The 24,824-nt window shown below is 37.1% G+C and overlaps 2 protein-coding genes across 7 annotated transcripts in view; one reads left to right on the top strand and one right to left on the bottom strand.

The window, feature by feature from the left end:
• NME9 (NME/NM23 family member 9) overlaps window positions 1-4,276 on the top strand; it is a 41,113-nt gene extending 36,837 nt beyond the window's left edge. For both annotated transcript variants that reach the window (XM_079155026.1, XM_079155027.1), the window contains one exon: window positions 4,112-4,276. Coding sequence is in view for 1 of the 2 variants with exons in the window: in XM_079155027.1 (XP_079011153.1) it covers window positions 4,112-4,131 (20 nt within the window). In the remaining variant the exon portion in view is untranslated. The remainder of the gene's footprint in view (window positions 1-4,111) is intronic.
• The window catches only part of ARMC8 (armadillo repeat containing 8), a 109,075-nt gene that overhangs the window by 12,579 nt on the left and 71,672 nt on the right, over window positions 1-24,824 (bottom strand). For all 5 annotated transcript variants that reach the window (XM_079155015.1, XM_079155016.1, XM_079155017.1 and 2 more), the window contains 6 exons: window positions 14,991-15,073; window positions 14,601-14,682; window positions 11,916-12,002; window positions 8,158-8,250; window positions 5,349-5,498; window positions 4,285-4,380 (listed from right to left, as the gene is read on the bottom strand). In XM_079155015.1, the coding sequence (XP_079011141.1) occupies window positions 4,285-4,380; window positions 5,349-5,498; window positions 8,158-8,250; window positions 11,916-12,002; window positions 14,601-14,682; window positions 14,991-15,073 (591 nt within the window). The remainder of the gene's footprint in view (window positions 1-4,284; window positions 4,381-5,348; window positions 5,499-8,157; window positions 8,251-11,915; window positions 12,003-14,600; window positions 14,683-14,990; window positions 15,074-24,824) is intronic.

Raw genomic sequence — 24,824 nt, 5'->3', positions numbered from 1 at the left:
ATACTAATTCACAATAAGTGGGTGAGGGAATAGGGAAGAATGGAGCTACTTTATATTAGGTAGACGCGAGTGAAGGGAGGGAAACAGGTATGGGGGGAGGAAGGATAGTAGAATGAAACAGACATTATTAATTTCAAAGTGGATTCTTTGAGAAGACCAATGGACTTACTAAACCTCTAGTTAGACTGAGCAAGAAAAAACAAACTAGCAATATACAGAACAAGACAGGACACATTGTAAAAGATACTACATGCTTTAAAAAGATAAGACAATATTACAAATACTTTTATGTCAATAATTTGAAAAGTTTGATGATATGAAGAAATTCCTTCAAACTCATAATACCAAAGCTCACTCAAGACCAAAGAACTTAAACAGTCCTATTCCTATTAAAGAAACACCTTTCCACAAAAGAAACACAATGTCTACATAGCTTCACTGGAACTTTCCACCAACATTTAAGAAACAAGTAATACCAATTCTCCACAAATTCTCACAGAAGATTGGAGAACAACCCACCCTGCTCCCTAGAGCTAGCATTATCCAAATACCAAAACCAGATAGACATTACAAGAAAACTATCTGTTGACATCTCTCAGAATACAGAAAGTATGATCTGTATACTAAAATCTATAAAACACTGTTATGAAGAATCAAAGAAAACCTAAATAATTGTGGAGAGTGCATATTCAAAGATGGGAACTTAAATGATATCACCCCAAACAAAATCCAAATTAGCTTTTTGGGGTTAAATATAAGAGCACAATTATTAAATACAGTAAAATTCACTTTTTTTGGTGTGACTCCTACTTGATAAATGTATAGAATCTTGTAACTCTCACCACAATCAACAATCAGATGCAGAACAGTCTTCTCACCGTCTCCCTCCCAACTTGTATGCTATCCTTTTCCAGTCCCTTACTCCTCCCTTAAATCTTGTATGTTTGTTCTCCATTTCTATGATTTTGTCTTCTGCAAAATCAGAATATAAACAGAAGTGTACAGCATGCTGCTTTTTGAAATTGTCTTCTTTCATGTAGTATAAGGCACTTAAGATTCATCCATGTTGTTGAATGTATCAACAGTTGTCTTTCTTGAATGCTAACTGGTATTCCAGTGTATTTATTGTTCAGTTAAGGAACATTTAGCTTATTTCTAGTTTTTGGTGATTACCAATATATTTGTTATAAACTTTGTTATTCATATGCAGGTTTTGTGTGAATATAGGTTTTTGTGTTATGTGAACACATGCTTAGGAATGGGATTGTTGGGCTTATGCTAAGTACAGTTGGCACTCCATCTCTATGGATTCAACATCCATTGATCTAACCAACCATGGATGGAAAACATTTTAAAAAAAAAAAATCTGTCCATACTGAACATGTACAGATTTTTTTTTGGGGGGGCATTATTAAAAAAAAATTATTCATACATCATTTACATTATATGTAGTCTAGAGATGATCTCAAGTATACAGGAGGATATGCCTAAGTTATATGCAAATACTAAGCTATTTTATATACTGGTCTGGAGCATCTGTGGATTTTGGTATACATGGGCATTCTGGAACCAAACTCCCACAGACAATGAGGGACGACTGTATACCTTCAACCTTAAGGCACTGCAAAACCCAAGTGTATCATCTGCATTCCCACTGACTTACTATCAATTTCAAAACATTTTTAGTCATTCTAAAAGAGTGTACTGATATTTATTATGGAGTATCTATTAATATTGTTCAGTTTTTTATTTTTATTTTTTATTATTTTGAGAGCTCTTTATATATTCTGGACAAAAGTCACCATGTCCAATGTGTCCATAAGATGTATGATTCACAAATATTTCCTTCAAGTGGATGCTTGGTCATTTCATTCTCTTACAGTGTATTTCAGAAATAGAAGTTTTACATTCTGATGAAGACCAGTTTTCCTTTTCTGATGTTTACACTATCATATCTAAGAACCCTGTGCCCAATCTTTCAAAGATTTTCTCTGCAATTTTATAATTTTACCTTTTATGTTATACCTATGAGTAAATTTTTATCTAAGCTGTAAGATACAGTACAAGTTATTTTTTTTTTGGCAAAATATTTTGGCAAAAATTGTTACAGCACCATTTGTTGAAAAGACCATTCTTTTTCCTTTGACCTGCTTTTACATGTTTGTCAGTAAGCAACTGCCATACGTGTGGGCCTATTTCTAGCACATGTAATAGTCCACATGTGCTATCTTTTTGCTAATGGTATGTGGTCTTGATTATGTTATTTCATAGTAGGTAGAGATTCTAGTATTTACATTTATATTAATGTTTATAAAGTTCTGCTAGGATTTTGATTGGGATTATACTAAATCTGTAAATCCCCTTGGGAAGAATTTTAACATAGTATTCTCTAAATGGCTACAATATTGAATGATATTTTAACATAGTATTCTCTCTCCGTTTATTTAGGTCTTGGATTTCTTTTTCAGTGTTTTGTCATTCAGTACATAGATCCTTCTAAGATTTATATCAAAGCATTTCATTTTTTTCTGAGCTATTATAAATAGCACTGTTATAAAATACTTCCACTTCTAATTGTTCCCTGCTCATATATAAAAATAAAATCAATTTTTCTCCTTTGTGACCTGCTTATTAACTTATTAGTTCTAGATTTTTTGATGAATCCATGGCATTTTCTATAAAGACATTTATGTTGTCTGGAAGTAGTTTTGCTTTTTCCTTTCCAGTTTGTATATCTTTTATTTATTTTCTTGCCTTACTGCACTTGGTAGAAATTCCAGGATAATGTTGAACTGGAGTGGGATACATGGACATTCTTATCTTGTTCCTCTTTTAAAAACAGTGGTAGATATGTTCACTATCTTGATTATGGTGATTGTTTCATGGGTATATACACATGTACAAACTTATCACACTGCAACTTATTGTACATCAATTAGGACTAGATAAAAAAATTATTTATTAGATGTTTCTGAGAAGCATTAAACTTCTAGCTAGGTAGTTTAAGCATTTGATACTTGTCTACTTCTGGATCATCTCCAAAATCTGTATGATAGTATCATCTGTTTCCTACAAAAAAAAAAAAACAAAAAACAAAAAAACAAAAAACACTGTTGTTGGTCTTTTCGTTTGTCTTCATCCAAGTCTCGCCTGGTCTTCCTGCCTTGCTTCACTTTTCACATTAGAGCAATTCTATCCAGGTGAGCTGTCTTCACAGACAAAATTCATTCCACTGGTCTCCAAGTAGAATAGTTTCTTTTGAACAATGTATTTCTTCATTGTTTAGTCCCAGTAATGAATTTTATCTCATTTCACTTCAGTGATGCTTTAAGATTAATTTTAAGAAAAATCACCTAAAATATCTATTGTGAAACCATTCTGTCAAATCTATCATGTTTTTTGCTCATAAATTCCATCACAACTACTAAGTCCTACTGCTTTTACCTCTGGGACTGCTCTTCAGAAGCTTGCTGAACTACTCCAGCTTGGGAACACAGAGGATGAAGAGTTTGAGCCCTGTACTTAGACTGTGCCCAACTCTCCTCTAATGATTTTGACAAGTTTCTGGCATAAATATAGGCATACATACATGTGTACAACTCAAGGAATTTAAACTTATGTAGCCAACACCTTATAGCAGGAAACTATAACATTACTAACACCTCAGATTCTGTGTTAAAATCTTAAATTTGCAGTGACCTTCGTTTTTATGGTAAAATAAAATATATACAACATTAAAGTTGCCTTGATGTCTCCCAGCGATTCCCACCTGGTTAACTCATAAATGCAGTGTCTATACTTTTATGCCTACCACAATCTTGCCCTACTGAAAGCCAACAGAAAGTAGGTGTTCGGATATTGACTAAGAATAGAAGATGCCTAAGGGTAAAGAAACCAAAACCATCAGCAGGATAAGAACTTCTCTTACCAGGGAACTATAGGAATTTGGATTCACAGTATGGTGGTAGAAAGGGTTAGAAATAGTGAATTCTGGAGAAAGGAGTAATTCTAGGATTACCAAAGGCAGCTGCTACTTTATAGACAGGGACAGTGTATACAGTGTGAGCCAGGGGAAAACTACAGACTCTGGACATGTTTTCTTTTATTCCAGGGAGAAGAAATATTGAATAGTTCAAGGTTGACGGAGCAGCTCTCTTGTCTCTGGATCCTCCACATCAGCAGCACCCTGTCCTCTGCAGATCTGAACATTTTAGAAGGTTCCTACCTAAGATCTGCCTTCGTACTCATATTCAGAAAATACTCCCCAGGAGAAAGGACACATACCTGCTCTTTGACCTCAATGTTATGCTCCCCTTCCAGAATAAGGGTGACGGCTTGCATAATTTGCTTTCCATGAGTACTCATTATTTTATCTATATGCTGTAAAACAATGGGAAAGCCACAATTATCATCTGGGAAACAAAAAGATCACAGAAAGAACATAAAGCTTCTAAACGTTAATTACTATGATACACAGTTGCTTCAAGTAGAACACCACAGCCTATAGAACTAGATGCCAAAGTATAGTGTTTGTTATATTGTAAAGCTGCAATTTGCCTTCAAATATGTTTTTGAATGATTTTACTATGAAGAGAACAGAGTTGGTCTGATAGAATATAGAATAAAATCAGTGGGGGGTCCTCAAGCCCACAGATATCAAAGATTTAAAAGAAAGCACAAAAATATGGATTGGTGGGGAGAGCCAGACATGAAAAATACAGTGTAAGTATTAATTCTGTCTTGGGGCACAAATGCATAAAGATGACTCAAAAGACAAGTAAGGAACAGAGAAGGGGACCACCCATGTTTCTTCGTCAACCCAAAGGCCATTGACATCATTGGTCAGGGAATATCAGAGAACAACATTGAGCATGACCCCAACAGCAAAGCTGTGCCTCTTCTATTGACTACCCAGTACTCTTCACAATGACATCTCCAGAGGTTAATTCTAGAAATGTGGGAGGTGGGGGTATGGCGGGTGTCTATGGAATGGCACTGAGAAGAATTCTCTAAATCCAAATAAGCAGAAGCCTCAGAGATAAATGATTCAGGCAAATGAGAAACATGGCCAGCAAACTAGGCAAGAGTAAAGTAACAAATCAAGACAGGCACATATTTGGTGTCAAGGGAGGAGAGAGAGACAGGATGGGCAGTGCAGGGATGGTGGGCAGGGGTGCTCCCAGAACACCTATGAAGGTGGCAGGCCTGGATATCAACTTCTTGCTTCTCTGGAAAGGGGCAACATTTGAGTCATACTCATAAGAGATGTCGAGGGGAGTAGAGACAGCAGTGTTGGGTTATGCACACGGAGGGCTGGCTAATTTGGAAACTTGGGTGATCTTACTCACAGGCCGAGTAGAGAGGAGATTTCTAAGAAGTCCCAATGTCTTCATCAGCACGTTCAAATCTGAATCTGATAATAATCGGAAGAGCTGTTCAGTACTCAAGCTTCGTAAAATATCTGCTTTTATTTTTTGTTCAGCCTGAAATGCCATATTCTGAAAAGATTAAAGAAGTTGCAAGAATCATTTCTACATTTACTTTATTATATTTTTTATTTTTGCAGTAATTCTGATAATTTTCAAAGTACAATCTGTAAGAATCCTTAGGTATGGGTCACACATTTTTCTGATTCTTGCTAATCACCTAGATTTCTAGGTATAACTGCTACTCTTAGGCATACACCTACATGATGAACATGACTACTTTCTGGCATGGGCATGTGAATGTCTTAAGCTTTCTCAGGTAAATACAAAATGTATTTATTATTTTGAGAAGACCTTTATGGTTATCAAGTTGCCTTCTATGTCTTTTATTAACAATATGACTATTAATAACTATACTGTGCCATGCACTTTGAAAATGATTTCAAAGTACTCACTTATTAAAGATGAAAATAAGCAGTGGTGTGCTAATTCTGCCAGCATGGAAACACTGACTGGGTTCCTAATACTATGGTAGGTGTTGGATGACTGGGCCCTATCGCACAGGAAGCCTTCCAGGGGAAAGGCTATCAGCAAGCAGTAGCTACTTTGTTCCTTTTTTGTTATTCCCATTATGGATTAGCCCAGCTTAACTTTAAATTATAATAATATGTCTGAATTAAAAACAAACAATCCACCCACCCAATACAAAACCATGGCAAATTCCAAATAACAACTCCTCTATCAACTTTTGATATAAAAATCTCTTGTAAACCAAAGACTTAAGTAATATGTAGCTATTGCCTCCTAGGAACTTATTTTAATTAAGGAGATGAGAGGTAAAGTTACCAATGATGCAAGTCAACATGGTAGAGCAAAAAAGAGTAGTGGCTGGGTGTCAAGAAACTCAGGCCATTACTTCTCAGTCTTTTTATTAAGATCAAGTGAAGAGACCCAGACCAAAGAGAAGTCCAAGGTTTTTATATTTTGTAGCTGGAGAACATGGCAACTGGTAATATGGAGACTGTTGAAAATAAGATAGTCTGTCTGGACTCTTAGAGTGGGATGTAAGTTCAGTTTCTCATATTCAAGTTGCTATGCCAGGGAGCTCTTATAAGTCCCACAAGTTGTTCAAGTAATAGATCTGGGGAACAGGTAACAGCCATATTTGGATATGTAGGTTTTGAAGTAACCTCTTCCATTAGGGGGAGTTCCTGAAACTGAAATGTACAATGAAACTCTGGGGAATGTTCCCTGAAAAGAAGGTTGAGGAAAAAAAAAAAAAAAGTTCCAGTACAGTTTCAAGGAGAAAAGAGTTCTTTTGTTTTTTTGGCAGTGCTGGGGATTTGAACCCAGGGCCTTTGTGCTTGCAAGGCAAGCACTCTACCAACTGAGCTATATCCCCAGCCCCCAGGGAGAAAAGAGTTTTAAAAGCAGTGTGAAGTTAAGAGGAAAAATAACTATGAAACCACTGGATTTGGTGCTTTCTTAGAAGACGGTTATTTCTATTCCAAAGTTCATGTGAAAACACAGCAGACATGGAAAAGGGAGAGGAGTACAGGCCTGGGACACCTTCAGAATCCATTTCCATACTTACTAGCTGTGAGGCCTTCTCCCTCACAATTCATTTAAATTCCTGGAATCCTATTTCCCCATTTGTAAGGTAGATATACACCAATATAACTTAAAATAAGAATTAGAGGAAGCAAATATAAAACTCTTAATTTAATGTCTGGTATACAGCAATTAAATTATAGCTACCATAATTATGTTTCTGAAATATTCATGTAGGATTACTTCCAATTTCAATAAAACTTACTTTGATAATCTTAAGGAAAAAGGGTTCTCTGACTCCATATATGTGTGTGTATATACATATTTCTTTTATTCATACATAAATTCATTCATTTATTGCTGTACTAGAGACTGAACTCAGCTCATGTTAGGCAAGTACTCTACCACTGAGCTACCTAAGTCCTTTTTATTATATTTTGAGATAGGGTCCTCACTAAGTTGCCAAGACTGGCCCTTAATCCTGTGCCTCAGCCTTCTGAGCCATGATTATGGGTATGTACCACAGTGTCCAGTGAACATCATAATTTTTGAATCCATTATTATAAATTATTTACTAGGAACTGTTAAATTATGAAGCATTTTCATGCCAATCCTATTATCTTGGCAAGTTATTTAATCGCTATGAAAAGCATATGAGGCAATCTATGTTAATTAGCTTAATCCAGGAATTCTACAATGAGTATATATGTTAAAACATGTTGTATACCTTAACCATATGCAATTTTTGTCAATTAAAAAAAATCATCTGTCGTGTTATAAGAATACTTAGCCTATTTCATAATGTTCTTAAGAGCAAAGGGGAGAATAAAGTGCTTCGTAAAAAGTAGGCAGCTCTCTGTATATGTCACTATATCCATAGTGTGTGTGTATATATATATATATATTTTTTTTTTTCCCCCCAAAATTAAGAAAATGAAGTTTCAACACCTGTTCACTCTTTGAAATAATAGGAAACTAGGCATACTGTGGCCAAGCAACTTGCTTACTATTGACCTGAAAGCTGAATACCATATCTTCTAAGTTCTTGGTTATTAGAAAACTGGGCCACAATAGCTAGGTTTTTAAAATAGACAATTCCAGACATTTCACATAATACTTTCTTTAGTTCTAACTTTGATAATTATATAAATTATGAAGTAATAAAAAAGGTAAAACATACCATTAAAGCCCAAATTCCATTCACTCGTAAAGCAGGATTTTCACTCTGGGTTAATCCACAAAGTAGCTCTACAGCTCCTGATTCTAAAATTGGCTGTGATTGCAAAATTTAAAAACAAAAAAATACAACTTTATAGTCAGATTTACAAACTAAATTTGTATATACCTGATATTCTATAATTTCTTTCCCATTCTTACTCAGTTCCAAGCAGCCTTCAAAAAGCAGGAGTGATACAGCCATAAAAATCACCTTGAAGAAGGCAAGGACAATTCTTCTCCCACAAATCTAATCATCGTCATCATCATCATGAGGTCACTTCTTTTTTCTTTGTAGTACTGACACTCTGGAGACTCTGATCATCTGTACTTTTCACACATACCCTATGCGACCCCATCATCTAGTTCCCCACTCTCACTCTCGCCACCCTCTGAAACCGTCCCTGCTGGCCGGTTTATGCATGGACCTTGTGTGCTGCTTACCACCTATGATTATAAAGCAACGGTTGGTTTAGGAAAGAAATATAACTGAACTTAGATAACCACATCATCTTCCTTCCAAATAGTCAATTTTATTTCAAAATGCTATGGAATTCATTTTTGAGGACTATTTTCAGAACTACTTTTCAATTATGTAAGCAAAACGGATTTGTATTTTTACAGTCATGCCACATTTTACACCTAAAATAGTATGCTTTAGTCTGATCACTTACTGTAGTTATGATACTAGGATGAAAATGAGTATCTGGAAATTTATGGAAAATTCAAAACTTAGAGGATTAAAATTTATTACCACCAATAACGTTTAAAGGCCATATGTCAAGTGAATTCTAGAAATGTCTTAAGCAATTCTACACTTAAAAAGTGCTGTGCCTTTCAAGATGATATTTTTTGAAAGAGTTACATATTCCTCTATTTGTACAAATTGTGGTATTTTTAATATTTGCAATAGTTGCTTTATCATCTCTCATTTTGTTCACCTATTTATATTCACATTATTTTATACCACCACTTGAAATCGGAGTACATATATCATGCACTTTACCCTTAGTATGTATTTCCTAAGAAGTTTATTCCCTTACATAATCACAGTATAGGTACAAGTTCAGATAAGTTAACATTAAATTAACACAATACTTTTATCAATCTATAGTCTCTATTCCAATTCTATCAATGGCCCAACAATGCTCTTATAGCATTTCCCTGCCTTCCAGAATAGGATCAAGTTAATTTTTAATATAAAAAAATCGATCCATTATTAATGATCCTTTTCCTGAGCTCTTCCACCTTTTTTCCCTAAATAATGGACACTAAATATTCTGAAGGTAGATTAATCATAACCCAGCCAAGACCCCACAACAGGGCAGAGAACATGATGGAGGTTCTGCCATATTCTGTCCCATTTTGTTCTAAGATTTTTTTTTTTTTTTTTTTTTTGGTGGGGCTGGGGATTGCACCCAGGGCCTTGTGTGTGCAAGGCAAGCACTCGGCCAACTGAGCTACATCCCTAGTCCTGTTATAAGATTTTTAAAAATTACTATCTTGAACTGTCAATTCTGCCTTCCTGATTTCAGTCAAAGACTGAAGAAAATAAATTCAACAAAAATGGGACTATTTAAAGGAAGTGAAAAGGCACTTCACAGAGTAAATATGAATGGTCAACACATATGGAAAAATGTTCAACATCTCTAGCAATCAGAGAAATGCAAAATAAAACTACAGTGAGATTTCATCTTACTCCAGTCAGAATGGCAATTATAAGGAATACAAGTAACAATAAATGTTGGTGAGGATGTGGGGAAAAAGGTTCCCTAGCACACTGTTGGTAGGAATACAAATTGGTACAACCACTCTGGAAAGCAGTATGGAGATTCCTCAGAAAACTGGGAATGGAACCATCATTTGACCCAGTTACCCCATTCCTTGGTTTATACCCAAAGGACTTAAAATCAGCATACTACATTGACACAGCCACATCAATGTTTACAGCAGCTCAATTCACAATAGCCAAGCTATAGAACTAACTTAAGTGCCCTTCAATAATGAATGGATAAAGGAAATGTGGTATAAATACACAATGAAATATTACTCAGCTTTAATGAAGAATGAAATTATGGCATTTCCTGGTAAATGGATGAAACCAGAGAATATCATGCTAAGTGAAATAAGCCAATCCCAAAAAACCAAAGGCCAAATACTCTCTCTGATATGTGGATGCTAACGCTCAATAAAGGTGAGGGAGGGAAGAACAGAAGTTCATTGAATTAAACAAGGGGAATGAAAGAAAGGGAGGAGGCATGGGAATGGGAAACAGAATGAATCGTACATAACTTTCCCGTGTTCATATATGAACACATGACCAGCGTAACTCCAGATCATGTACAACCAGAAGAATGGGAAGTTATACTTTATGTATGTATACAAGATATCAAAATACACTCTCATGTATATCTAAAAAGAACAAATAAAAATTTTTAAAAATTAAAAGAACAAATAAATAAATGGGGTTTATGATACATGGAAAAACAAAAACAAAAAACAGGGACTAGGGTTGTAGCTTAATGGTAAAGCGCTCACCTGGCATGTGTGAGGCACTGGGTTTGATCATCAGCACCATATAAAAATAAATCAATAAAACAAAGGTACTGTGTCCATCTACAATTTAAAAAATTAAGTAATAAAACAAAACAAAACAAAAAAAAAACACCCTAAATAAAAATGGTACTATTAAATGCCCAATTCATTTCATTTCATGATTTGGCAGACCACATTTTTGTTTTTGTTGTTGTTGTTGGGTACCATGGATTGAACTCAGGGGTACTCAAACACTAAGCCACATCCCCAGCCCTATTTTGTATTTTATTTGGAGACAGGGTCTCACTGAGTTGTTTAGCACCTCGCTTTTGCTGAACTCTCAATCCTCCTGCCTCAGTCTCTCAAGCTGCTCGGATTACAGGTGTGCGCAACCACGCAGGCAGATTTTTGTTTTGTTTTGGTGTTGGGAAGTAAACACAGAGCCTCATGCATACTAAGCACAGGCATGACCAGCACCAAACCAGAAAACATAACACAGTTAAATTGATTTCTTAAGGTTTACCCTTCTACCAATTCCAGCTTTTCCTATTTTAAAAAAATACAAGTTTTGAGAATTTATGAAATGCACAACACGGGGGGGGGGGGGGGGGGACACACCCACATTTTCTCCCTCCCCAAACTACCATCAACATTAGAAACTAAAAAACTAAAACTTACATTAGAAGCAATTTATCTCCTTGAAATGAATCCTAAACCCTGGTTTACAAAAGTGAGTCAATTTATTCTTTAGTGTAGATATAGTTTGAAAATAGTCTACTGCTTGTGTAATTATTTTTTACACTTGCAGTTTAGATTGGCTACGAATTGTAATATCTTATTAATTAATTAGTTAACCTCTGAGATGGGGTCTTGTTATGTTGCCCAGGCTGGTCTTGAACTCCTGGGCTCAAGGAGTCCTCCTATCTCAGCCTCCTGAAGAACTGAAACTATAGGCATTTGTCACTCTATCCAACTTTGTAATGTGTTTTAAAGAAGCTGAATATGCCAGGTAGAATAGAAGGAACACTGGGAAATAAGAGTCATATTAAAAAATGATGTCTCCATCAAATAATTCAGAAGTTGTTTTTATAACCAATCCATGTATTTCAATGTCAACAACTGTAAAAAGTTATTTGACTAAGCACTAGCTGGACCACGCAACAACTAGGAAAGAACATCAATACTAACCTCTTTGCTTGGAGAAAATTCAAGAAGGAGATTACATAACATGGAAGATGCTACTACTAGTATTTCATCTGGTGCATTTTGTAAAACCTTTGGATAAACAAAAGGGATATCATTAATGGTTTAAAATCATGGAAGTGAGATCACAGAAGACTAAATAAAAACAATTATCTCTAAACTTGATTTCTCACATTGAAGAGACAAATGTTTAAAATACAACACATGAAATTCAGAAGTTGACATCCAATACCGAATTTCACCAAAAAGACAAAAAATAATCATAAAATTTTCAATTAAATCAAAAGCTTATTCTCTTGAGATTGCTAACCAACAGTTTAAAAAATGGAAAAAAACAAAAGCAAAATATTAGCAGATATGATGTCAGCTTCTGAAACATGAGGAACCAAAAAATATCTGAAGCAAATCATTTGTTTTCTTTCAAGTTGTTAATATTTTAATAATTTAAATGTGCTACAAAGTCACAGTTTGAAAGTAATCATACCCACATGTACCCAAGTGCACAAAACCCTTCTAGATTGCTCATCAGACCTTTTCCCTGGGAGAACTAGGCAGAAATCACATGGTGTTCCATTTCTGATTTGTATGACAGAGGAGTTCTGAACTGTGCAATCAGAGATAACAACTCCAGATGCAAAGGGAGTTATTCTGGGAAGCAGAAGAGCAGTTTAAAAAAATCCTGAATGTATAATCATTAAATCAAGATCAAGTTGCTATGAAAAAGGCACAATCTGAGAACAAGAAAAAGTGGGAATGGTAAAAGAAAATATCACTTAAACTGAGGAGAACCTTTGAAAATCCAGGAATGCCAAACCTGGTTCCAGCGGTTTTAGATAAGGGATTGTGGATCTGAAATGGATTTTTGTTGGTGGGAGCCAACATGTCCCATAGCAAGTGTCTGCTCAGTATAGAAAGGCACTGATGTTGTAGTCTGGAGAATGGGGATTGGTCAAATTGCCTTTCTGAGTTTGGGGTTTTTAATTAGGTTCAGGTAGTAAAAGAAGAGCAGTGAGTGAACAATATTTAGAAGGGCTGACATATGTCCAATAGTATGCAACAGGGTGAAACTAGGGAGAAGTGCCAGTGGAAGGACATGGGTCAAGTTCAATGTCATAGATTGCTTAGGTTGTCATAGACAGTTAGCTTAGGTGTGCCAACTGGGAAGAAGAAATTCTGATAAGCCTCACAGGGTCATATTGTGACATTTTTTTAGAGCCTCTTGGTGTCCCCCTGACAGTTCCTAATTGGGTGGTTATACACCCAAACCTGTCATTCCTTCCACTTAAATACCTTCAGGGTTCACACGTTATCCTTATTCCAGGACCTCAACACATAAATCATGTACCTCCACAAAATAAAGGCTCGGCATGTCAATTCCCAAAGCCTACGGCACTGATTCACCTCTCCTACCTGGTGCTTATCTGTTCACTGGTATGTCTGTCTCATCATACCCGAGTCCTCTATTAGGGTCATAACGGGATCTTTGCTATTTCCTACACATACCATACACAATGTTTCTGTTCTTGCTATTCCTCTCCCTGGAAAATTCTCCTGGTTCTTTTCCCTTCAAAGTCACATCACATATTTCTGTCTGAAGTCTTTCCTGACTATTTCTGCCACACTGATATCCCTATTCTAACTTGAAGTGTAAGCTAGGGCAAGAGCTCTGTAGTAAAAATTTTTAGTAGCCCTGTGTACCTGGAGGCTTTTGAGTACTTACTTAAAACAAAAAACACTTAATAAAGGGAAAATCCTTTAAACTAAATGCAAGGTTTGTATATGGTTATTTAAAGGGGAAAAAAGATGAAAGATCAAGGAGACCTGTGGTTCCATGATATATCAGGGATAACACTATTAGCAGCAACCTGCTACTCTCTTAATTCATATCCATTTGCCCTGAAACGTGCCTTTTTAAAAAATTGGGTGGGAGCCCTCAAGAGCAGATTTGATGCCAAAAAAAGTTACTGTTAAGAAAAATATCCAGGTGGAACTAAAGTCCATCATGTTAAGTGAAATAAGTCAAATTCAGATGGTTAAGGGTCAATGTTTTCTCTCACATGTGGAAACTAGAGAGGAAAAAGGAAAACAAAGGTAGGAGTGATCTCTTAAAAATCAAAGGGAGATCAAAAGAGGAAAGGGACCAAGAGTTGGGAGGTACAGTGGGAGGTGGAAATGCTGGGGAGTGATACTGGCTAAACCGTAGTTATATTGTGGCATCTACCAATGTGTAACAATGAATCCCATCAATATATATAACTATAATGCACCAATAAAAAAAATGAGGAAAAAAATCCAGGGATAGCCAAAGGACTAAGAACAACCTGTTATATCTGCAAATGGCTAATTCTTTTCTATTTTACAACTAAAAATTACAAGGATAACTCAGTATAAGTTTAAAGAGTAATACTCAACACAAAGGAACATCAGATGAGTAGCTACAGCATTAATAAAAGAAAACCAGGTTTGGACTTTCCCCTTACACACAAGATGTCAATCTCAGAAACACATTCTGTGGATTTGTAGATGTTCAAAATATCAGATTCAAGAGACAGATGTTCAAAATGCCCTTACCCAAATCAGACACACTCCCGAACCCTGGGAGTGCTACTGGCTCATTCAGCTCATAAAGCCTCTGTGTGAATGGGTCACTTGATGACCCTTTCTTCTTACCTTCATTAAAGGTTTCCACACAGCATGATCCTGGAAACTGGTTCGAAGTTGCTGTACAGATCTGGATAAACTGTGCAAACATCTATAAAGAATAATCAAAATTAGCTTTCTAAGAAGCCAAAACTTACTTCTCAAATAAACTGCATGACTTTTCACTATCACTAGCGCACGCTTCAAGTACATCCATAGAGAGTAAGTCAACTATGTCAGGACACGTCATGGGCTTTGGAGGCTGGGTTTTCTGTTAGGTGATGTTACACACTGTATGAATTCACCCGAGCAAACTTTCCAGTTACATTTGGATTCTGTGCTTACGTAGTGAAGGACCAGAGAGGAAACAAATTAAACACATAGCAAAGGATGTTTATTCAGACCATTTAAAGCTCATACCTGACGGCAGCTAACCGCACCTTGACACTAGACTCAGACAAGCCAGTCACAATTCGGTCCATCATATTTTCAGTCTCAATGATCTGGAGAAAAAGGTTAATGCTGCATAAATAACAACATGAAGGTGACAAACTTCACTGCTTGTAAATGCAAGTATGTTAATGTCCATTAAACAGTTAATGTTTTTGGTAAAAGTTTTACCTCTTAATCATTTTGCAGTAAGGGAAGACAGATCATCAGAAGGTAGGGCTAGCTCACTAAGGACAAGCGAGGATGAATGACAGGCGTAAGGGACAGGTTATGTTTCTTTATTTTTAAAGACAATTAAAAAAATTAAATGGCATAAATATTGCAGAGGTGTTACATAAATAATCCTGGGGGGCGGGGCGGAAAGAGTATAACTAAACTCCTATTAGGCAAATTTCTGCCAGAGAAAGATTCTAGAAAAATCATAGTCCACACCCAGTCTTCAAGAAGTGAAATTTATCAGCTTGACAGAGTCATCCTGTGGTTACTTTCTTACCATGACCACTGAAACGAAGTTAAATATCTGGAAAAGCAACATCTGTCATCTTTCACTATAGCACCAACTCCTGCTACATCAATCAGGTAGCAAGTCAAGCTACAATCATGAAGCTTTATACTATTTAACTTTAAAACAAGATGGCCTACAATTTTCCTTCAAGTAATGTACAGATTTGAAATAAAGTATTCAGAGGAAATTAAGTCTAACTTGTGTGGGCCCATGGAAAAAGAATAAAGTGTTAATGCAATCACAAAAATATTAACAAAAACAATGAATATTTTTTGAGTACTACTATGTGCCAGGCATTGTGCTAAACATGTTACATCATCTGATTTAACCCTCAGCCTTTTGTGAGCGTTATTTTGATTGTTCCCATTCACACATTAGGAAATTGAGAATCCTAGGTAATACAGTTTTCCTGGGATCAAAGAGCTGTACCTAGGTATCTAACTCCAGAGTCCATATGTTCAGCCACACTAAGCTAAACTCTCAGGCATTCCCAGTATGAAACTTCCATTAATGGGAGTCATTATCCTGCCTGGCAGAATACCAAAGACCTTAACCCTGGTCACACAGAAAAACCTCCTAAGGAGCTTTAAAAAGAAAATGGAAAAAAAAAAAAAAATCCTTATATTCAGGTCATACCAATTTAATCCTATTCTCTGGGGTGAGGCCCAGGAACCTGTATGTATTTTTTAAAAAGCTCCTCATTGAGTCTGGTGGAACCAAGGTTGAAGATCACTGATCTAGAGTAAAATGAGAGGATTCTGAAGCTTGACTTCAGAATAGGCAAGGGTGGGAAACCTCAGGACCTTCCAAGCCAAATAGGAAGACTGCAGGAAATAGAAATGAAATTAACACTGACCAGGAAGAAGAATATCTACTACTCAGAATAGGACCCACACTCTAGCTGTACATTCAGAATGATAATTTTCATATAATGTTCCCAAAGTGTATGTATACATTGGTCTACTTACCTTATCCTAGACCAAATCTAATCCTTTGCTCACTTTTATACCCACTCTGTTCTCCCACCTCCAGCTCCTGTACAACTCCCTTTCTCAGTTCATCCACTTTTCAGCCCTACCCCACCCCTAAAATGGATGCCTGATTGCTCTCTCAGCAAACACTATAGCACCTGGGCCAGATCCTCACTTCTGGCCTGCCAGCTTTGTACTCACCTGCAAGAGACCCCCATATTCCCACCTGCCCCTTCAAATTCTTCTGACCTTACTCATCCTCTCAGTCCCTCTGTGCCCACCTCAAATTTGTAGGGGGATATGCTCTCTTTTGGGGACACAGACTACCTCAACATTTTATTGTTTTAATTAATGAATTTAGAGACAGGATCTTACTATGGTTCCCAGGCTGGTCTCAAACTCCTGCACTCAAGTGATCCTCCCACTTGGGTCTGCTGGGATGACAAGGGTGTGCCTGGCTCAACTTTCCACTTCTTACTGAAAGAAATGTCTCCATTCGCTCAGTTTTTTCTTTATCTTTGCTATGCTCAAGTTGAATACTTTAAGCTCAAAGTCCTTCTATCTTCACCCCAAAACCACCTCCTCATTCCTTTCCTGCACAAGTATGTTGCCTACCCCACCTGATCCTCCCTCAGGCTGCCTCACCCTCCACTTCCACCCATATTTAAAAGTCAAAAGAGCCCACACTTCAACCTCTTGAAGCTCCTGTCTTCTCTCTGCTTCTCATCCTTAAAGGGAACTAACCGTGTTCTGAAGGTTCTGTCCAACTCTCGCTCTACATATGACCATATTGTGGCTTCAGAACCAGCTTGGTATGAGTAATTTCCTAATCTAAAGTTTGTTCCTAGAATTTCGTCCTGATATCTAGTTCCATATTTCCAATAATATGAATGTTCAGTGGAATTTCTGATTGTTCATGTCCTATGCCATGTTTACTGCCTACCTGCTTGTTCCCAGTCTTGGCTCAACCTTATATCTTTTTGTCTATCTTTGCTTCTGGTGTAAGCCAGCTATCCAGGCACTAAATCTGAATTTATTTTTACTTCAACTCTCTCCCTTAAGGCCTAACCAATTTCCTTTGTACTATATCTCACGGTTGTCCCATCACCATTCTAATTCCATTAAAATAGTTAGGACCTCATTACTATTTCCTTGGGGTGACAGTAATGTGTTTTTCAAATTGCTTCATCTTTTATTGCTATAGAAACCACAGAAGATTGGTTGATTAGTTACTTCAGTCAAACACTAGTCACTGTTCTTGAAAGAGGCAAAACTAAACTGGGACCCTCCCTTAGAGGAAAAAACTACAAGGTGGAGGCAAAATTTCAGGCGCTGGAGGGCTGGGTGGTGAGGCCTGGAATCTCCTGGTGCCTTAGGAAATTATTTTCACTTAGGATGAGGAGTAGCAACTGGGAAGAAACAGTTGCCTGTGTTGGATAGTTACATCATCAGAAAGTAAGTGGGAGAGGGCTATCAGATTGAGCAGATGGGACAAGGGATTACTCTCCAAGAAGAACTAAGAAATACCATCAGCACCGGCTCCATGTGCTTAGAACCTAAGCCCCGCCAAGACTTAAAAGAGGCTTCTGGAGAACATTTACTAGCCAAATTTAACCACAGATGTAAATCTACCAAGGGATAGCAATCGTTTAAGTATTTTATAAAGTTTATCCTAGTAAAGTTTGGGCCACGGATCATAGATTCTTGAAATTGTTTGGCACCATGAAAAATCCTAATTCTATACATGAGATGGGCCAGATGATTCTACAAGCTTAATATGGGCTTAAGTCCAGACTGTGATCCTCCCCAAAGATAATAAGGCTGATAATCAAAGAAACTAGAGAGAGGAACAGGGTGTGAGCAGAGATAAAATGAGTGGGTAGCCAACTCAGTGAATGAAGCAGTAAGATGAATGTTGTGGAGTGGATTTATTGTATTAATCTTGAGCAACTCACTCATTTTACCTCTCTGGGCCTTCAGTAAAATAAAGGGACATAGCAATGGTTACTTCACTTCCAATCCTTTGCAATCAGCAGGGAAACAAAATCTGGATAAAGCTATCATGCTGTTAGAAGATGGGAAACAAGGTAGGTGAGGAGAGGTTAGATATAGCAAGATCTAACTGGGTGTCAAAATTAGGGAGAAGGCAAGAGCAAACAGGGCAGAGCTCCTATTTGTATTCCTGAAAATACTTTTTACCTGAATAAATAAGTTATTTATTCAGCAGAGTATCAAGCATTTTAAAACTCACAAGAACAGTGAGGGAAAGAAAACTCTTGCCACCACCAAACTCTGTTGAATAAGCACATACAGTTAACATTTGAGTTATGGCAACTGAGTCTATGGCAGCAAGAGCATGGGAGTGATGAGGGCCATGGGCTTAAGGCAGCCACAAAGAGAACGGAGGAAAGACAATCAGTGTCAAGAATAGAGGTTTTACTATCCATTGGGAAATGTTTTTTAATGACCTTTCTAGATAATATCCAGGCTCAGATCAGAGGACAGTAAACTATTATCGCCCAATCACTGTAACATTAATAGAGTGGACCTTTGTACTTACTTTTTGAGTTTTCTATAGGCAGGTAGTGCCTGATCCTTTGGGGATGGAGTATAGCTATTAGGTAGCTGTCGAACTTTCTCCTTGAGTCAGGATATTAAACAATAGGGTTATCTAGAGGTATCTTACCTGTGGACACAAGCTGACCTTGCTTATATGAGTCTATTAAAATGTCTATAGCAGGAGGCCTGGATTTGTAACTGAACTGGTTAGGAAAGGACTTCAGTAACCCTGCTCAAGGGTTTCAGAAAGCATATTACCAGAATGTCCGACTGACCTCCATCAAGATCATAAGTGAGAGAATGAAAACAATACAAAATTAGAATGTGAACCTAGGTTACAATCCAAAAGGTATCCAGAGAAGCCATGTAAGTGAGTAACACAATGTAACCAAAGTTTTACAACCCTGAGAACAGTGAGGTCATTTGTGCATGGATAAAGGGAGATTATAGTGAACACATGCACCCAAATCAGGATTAAAATGTGATTATGAGACAAGGAGAGGTTTGGAAATCCACATAAAAAATTTTTAAATGAGCAGGCGAGGAGCTGGTGGTGGTCATGGTCACAGTCCTTTGACTCAATAGTCTTAACAGAGTACCAGATAGCTTTTGAGACCTGTGGCTGGAAAGCCAGGAACAACAAAACTTGCTCTCTATGGTGCCTTTTAATGGCCCCAGGACTGTGCTCCAAAGTCTTATAAGATGGAGGGTGCAAGTTGTAGATCCTGATCAGAAGGGATCAGTGATGCACCGAGGCCTCAGAGTGGAGGAGGCCACCTCTTTTCTTTTCTTCTCCTAGGGGCCTGGGCTATAAATCTAAGTACAGAATTAAATCACTGCATACCAAACTGATCAAGTTTTAGGTCAATGGATTGGGTGTTGTGTAGGTGTTTTTAGTCTTCGTGACTTCATGCTTTGCTAAGCTTTTTGTCACTGGTGTTACAGCTCTTGCAGGATGGACAAGGATCTACTAGAACAAGACTGGAGCTCCCTGTCAGCAGGGCAAGAAATCCCTATGGACTATGAGACAGAAGCAATCAGCACACAGGGTTATGGGGAATATGCAGAATCCAAACAACATGGCAATGTTCACCACACACATGGGAATGTCAATACTTTGAAGATAGCCTTTAGGTATATGGAAATTTTCCAGCTCTCCATGAGCACTAGTAGACCCATAACTTAGGTATATCCAGGACATAAATCATCTCTTCCTCAGAGCATATGAAGAACTTGAAAAGTCAGAGATATAGTCTTTGTAAAACCCATATCCAATTATTTGTTTGGCACAACTCAGCATGAAGCATTCTCTAGGTATTAAAAAAACTTCAGCTGGGACTTGGACTATATTCAAACAAGGTCAAGCAAAATTTGTACAAATGGAATCCAGGCTGATCCCTGGTGGTATCAGTGAACTTCTCAGACAACTCAAAGTGCTTGGGGTTAAGGGGGTGGGGGATGGCAAAGTGGTCATTATCTTAACATCAATTGTTTATACTAATGTACTAATAGCCAGGCAAATACAATTTAATTCCAAATGGGCTCATGTAAAAGGTATCCAGAAGATGTTCTAATGAAGTATGAATGATAACAAGACAGAACTGGTTTGAAAGAGTAAAGACCTGGAACTGAACTTTGAAAGTTAGATGAGGCTGTCTCCTCCTAAGATATAAGTGCATACATTATCAAATCCAGAAAGTCTAGTTGTAAAGCAGGAGGAACTAAGCAGTCAAGCAGTGCAGTATAAGGAGGTAAGGAAGAAAGCTCTCTACTAGAGACTGGGTGTGGATGGCAGTGCTTTGTTTCTTAAGTGTCAATACAGATGGGCCTCTCATGCCAGGGAACACATAGTTGAGGTTTAATGCCCCCCGCCTTTCTTTCTCTTTTTAGGAGATAAGCACTATGAACATAATAGACAAGTTGTGGAATAAGCCTAGGCGTCCATCAAAAGAAGAATGGTAAAGAAAATGTGGGCAGCCATGGTGCTTGCATTCTTTCACATGGCTTTAATGGCAACAGACCATCTGAAAGAACTCATCAGGCCTGTTAACTTTTGAGCAGGGTGCTCCTGCATTTTCTTACCTATAGTGTGGAGTCCTTTCTATTCAGTGTGCTGTAGGGATGAGATGTTTTTTCACCTAGTCTTAGTACCTAAATTGAAATCTGACTTTGAAAATCGGAAAGAAGTCTGAAAAGCTATCAGTGCGATAGGAATCAGACCATACGCTGACATCTCAGGCCAATAAGGAGGCAACAGAGGTCTTCATGAACAAACTGTACTGATATGGGAAAAAGGTAAAAAAAGACATTCCACAGAGCCTACAAGAAAAATGTGACGAATCAATGATTCAGCTATGATTTGGAGTACAAATGGCAAAAGTCTGAGAGGGCTGGGTACAGTGGCACACCCCTGCAAACCCAGCTACATGGGAGGCTGAGGCAGAAAGATCACAAGTTCAAGGTCAGCCTCAACAACTTAGTGAGGCCCTAAGCAACTTAACAAGACCCTATCTCAAAAAAAAGGTGTGTGTGGGCGGGCGGGGGTGGGGGGGCGGTGTGCACTGGGTATATAGCTCAGTGGTGAAGCACCCCCTGGGTTCAGTCCCCAGTACCAAAAAAAGAAAAAAGAAGAAGAAGAAAAAAGAAAAGGTCAGCGAGAATACAGCTAATGCAGAGATAAGGCAACAAAAAACTGGGAAGAAAACACAAGGTAGAGTTTCACTGCCGTTTCAATTCCATTCCCTTTTGATCTTTTTCCATTCTAGAATCAAACCTTCTCAGATATAAGCCAAAGGGAACCAGCACTCCCCTGCCCTCGGGCATTAAATGCCCTCTCTTTGTTGTGGAGGCTGTAGGATTTCCCAGCTATAGCCTATGTAACATTTGTCAATGCTCCAATATAAGATTTTTCTAACACTTTCCTCTAGTAATTATTTTGAAAAGAAAGGGTAGCTCCTTTTTAAAAAACCAAGCGCTCTTTTTCTTGAAGAGAATAAGAAGTTACTCAGTTTCTCTTATATCACTGATTAATATACATATTCTGGAGTTCTAGTAAACATTTTGCAAAGTATTTCTTCCCTGTTTTCACTTTTCTATTGCTATCATATTCATACTTAATTTCTCTAACTCCATGGCCTTGTTTCCTGGTCTGCAGTGGCTGTCTCACAGGATGGTAATAAGATTTAAGAAAGATAATGTGCTAATGCTTACCACAGGGCCCAGCACATGGTATGCGTTCAATAAAGAGCAGTTGTTATATTAATGTTGAATTCAGGTTCAAATAGATTATAGCTTGTTTTTGGTACCAGGGATTGAACCCAGGGGTGCCTGACCACTGAACCACATCCCCAGACCTTTTTATTTTTTTATTTTGAGACAGGGTCTCACAGGGTTGCTGAGGCTAGCTTTGAACTTGGGATCCTTGTGCCTCAGCCTCTTGAGTTGCTAAAATTATAGGCATGTGCTACCACATCTGGCTCTCAAAGAGAATATCTTGACATAAGTTTCTGAATTAAATCATTGTCACATGTCCCTATGCCACCTAACGTAATGCTTTATATTTGGCAAAGCTTACTAAGTATACTGTACCTTTATTTTTCTCCTGGACATGGCATCTTAGTCAAGCAACTATGTAAACCACTATACAGAATTCAGTAACATTTCCTATCATAACTAAAAGCCAGTTCATCCAGGGTCTGTCACATGCCATAATCATTCAAACAAGGGAATCAGCATGTAGGGAAATACCAAGTGACAATGTCATACTGTCTTCAGAATGTCAGACAACCACTTTTCCCTCTACTGGCTTTGGTGGGGTCCCAATTCTTTCTATAATCCAGGACAGAGAGGCAAATGGGAAGTGTAGTTTTTCACCAAACTAGCTTATGACAGTTTCTATTTAGCTATGAAATATTAGTATAAGATGGCAAATTATTTTCATATAAAGGCGAGACAGGAAAAACTTCAGGCTTTGGGGGTCACATGATTCTGTTGTAACTGCTCAAGTTGCCCTGGCAATACAAAACAGTCACAGGCAACACATAAACAAATGGACATGACTGCACTGGAAAAGAACTTTATGGACATAAATTTGAATTTAATTTACTTTTTGCATGTCAGGAAATACTATTCTTCCTTTGATTTTTATTCCCCCTAATCATTTAAAAATGCAAAAACCATTCTTTTCTCACAGGCTACATAATGACAGAATTACATGGGTAACAGGTATTTACAGGGTGGCATCCTCTGACCCTGTGCTAGCATTTTAAACATACAAGAACAGTGCAGCAATAGTCCTGCTTTTTTACCACAAACACAATGTTTTCAAAGTCTATTATTCTAAAATATTTAATTATCCCAAACATTCCATTCATTTCCAGATAAAATGTTCTTGAAAAGCCAAAGAAGTCACTCATTTTAGCTTTACAGATGTAATAAAGATCATATTTTAGCTCATTACTTGGTTTATAAGATATCTGTGGCTTTTAACTAGATTATAAACAACTAATAAACAACCAACTTGCACTTCATGCATTAAAAACAGAACTGTAAGTCAATGGTTAAACATCTACATACCACAAATAGCATGTAACACTTAAATTTTATGTCTCCATTTAATGAAACTGAGATAAAAGTCTTACTTCATCTTATAAATACCTCTTTTACATATATAGCATTATCACTCCCAGGTTTGGCATACTGAAAGCTGAGGGTCTTAACACTGTGCAAGGGGCAAAACCTGGCCCTGTTACTGTTATCTCCTTTAAAATACTTACCATCGTGAATGAATGTTGCAGGGCTCATTAAAAATTCTTTGGTAGGTCAGCTTTAAGAAGATAGCCAACAATTTACCACAACTTAAGGGAAGGAATTCTGAATTAATCTGTTGCTATATAATAGCAAAGCCAAGTTCTAAAGGGTGCTAGTTAAGTGGTACCATGGAAAAACCTTTAAGATGTTCAAGGTGTTTTGCAGGCTATGACTCGGAAACAATTCCTTACATCTGCTTGATTCCGTGACAGAGACAAATACAGAATTTTGATGTTGTACCCTTTAAATGGTCATTTGGAATCAAAAAACATTGCTTAGTTTCTAAAAACATAAATTTATGGTACATTTATACTGTTAATCAGAAAACAAACTAGTAATAATATCAAGCTATAACAAAGGATAAAAACATCCAGGGCTGGAGTTGTAGCTCAGTGGTAAAGCACTTGCTTAGTACGTGTGAAGTACTGGGTTTGATCCTCAGCACCACATAAAAAATAAACAAAATAAAGGCACTGTGTCCATCTATAGCTTAAAAAACAAACAAACAAACAAACATTCCAAGTGAATGTTTAGCAAGAATTTTTTTTAGCAAAGTTTTGATACAACAAAAAGATGTTAAGAAAAACTGGCCTAAACTTACAAATATATCTTTAAATCTTATACCATTAAAAATACAGAAAAACTTTACATGTGTTCAAAATATGAACATATTTGGGGATTTGGTTTCATAAGAATGATGGCCCTTAGGAGAAATGACACTTCTGACAACCATGGACAGTAACACTTAGAACTCCAAAAAGTTAGATAGAATTCAGCTTCCTGACTTTTCTCAAGACATCTATTATCTGTGATTTTTAACCAACTATTGATTTGCACTACATATTATATTTAGCACCAAGAAAAACAAACAAAATTATTTTGGTGCTTTGGAGGACATTTTATGACAACAGAAAGTTCTTAAAAATCCATATTTTAAATCTATTTAAAAATAAAATTATA

This window comes from Sciurus vulgaris (genome assembly GCF_902686455.1).
Source record: "Sciurus vulgaris genome assembly, chromosome: 10".
Lineage (NCBI taxonomy): Eukaryota > Metazoa > Chordata > Mammalia > Rodentia > Sciuridae > Sciurus > Sciurus vulgaris.
The sequence above is the reverse complement of the archived record's forward strand: the minus strand, read 5'-3'. Positions and strand labels throughout refer to the sequence as shown.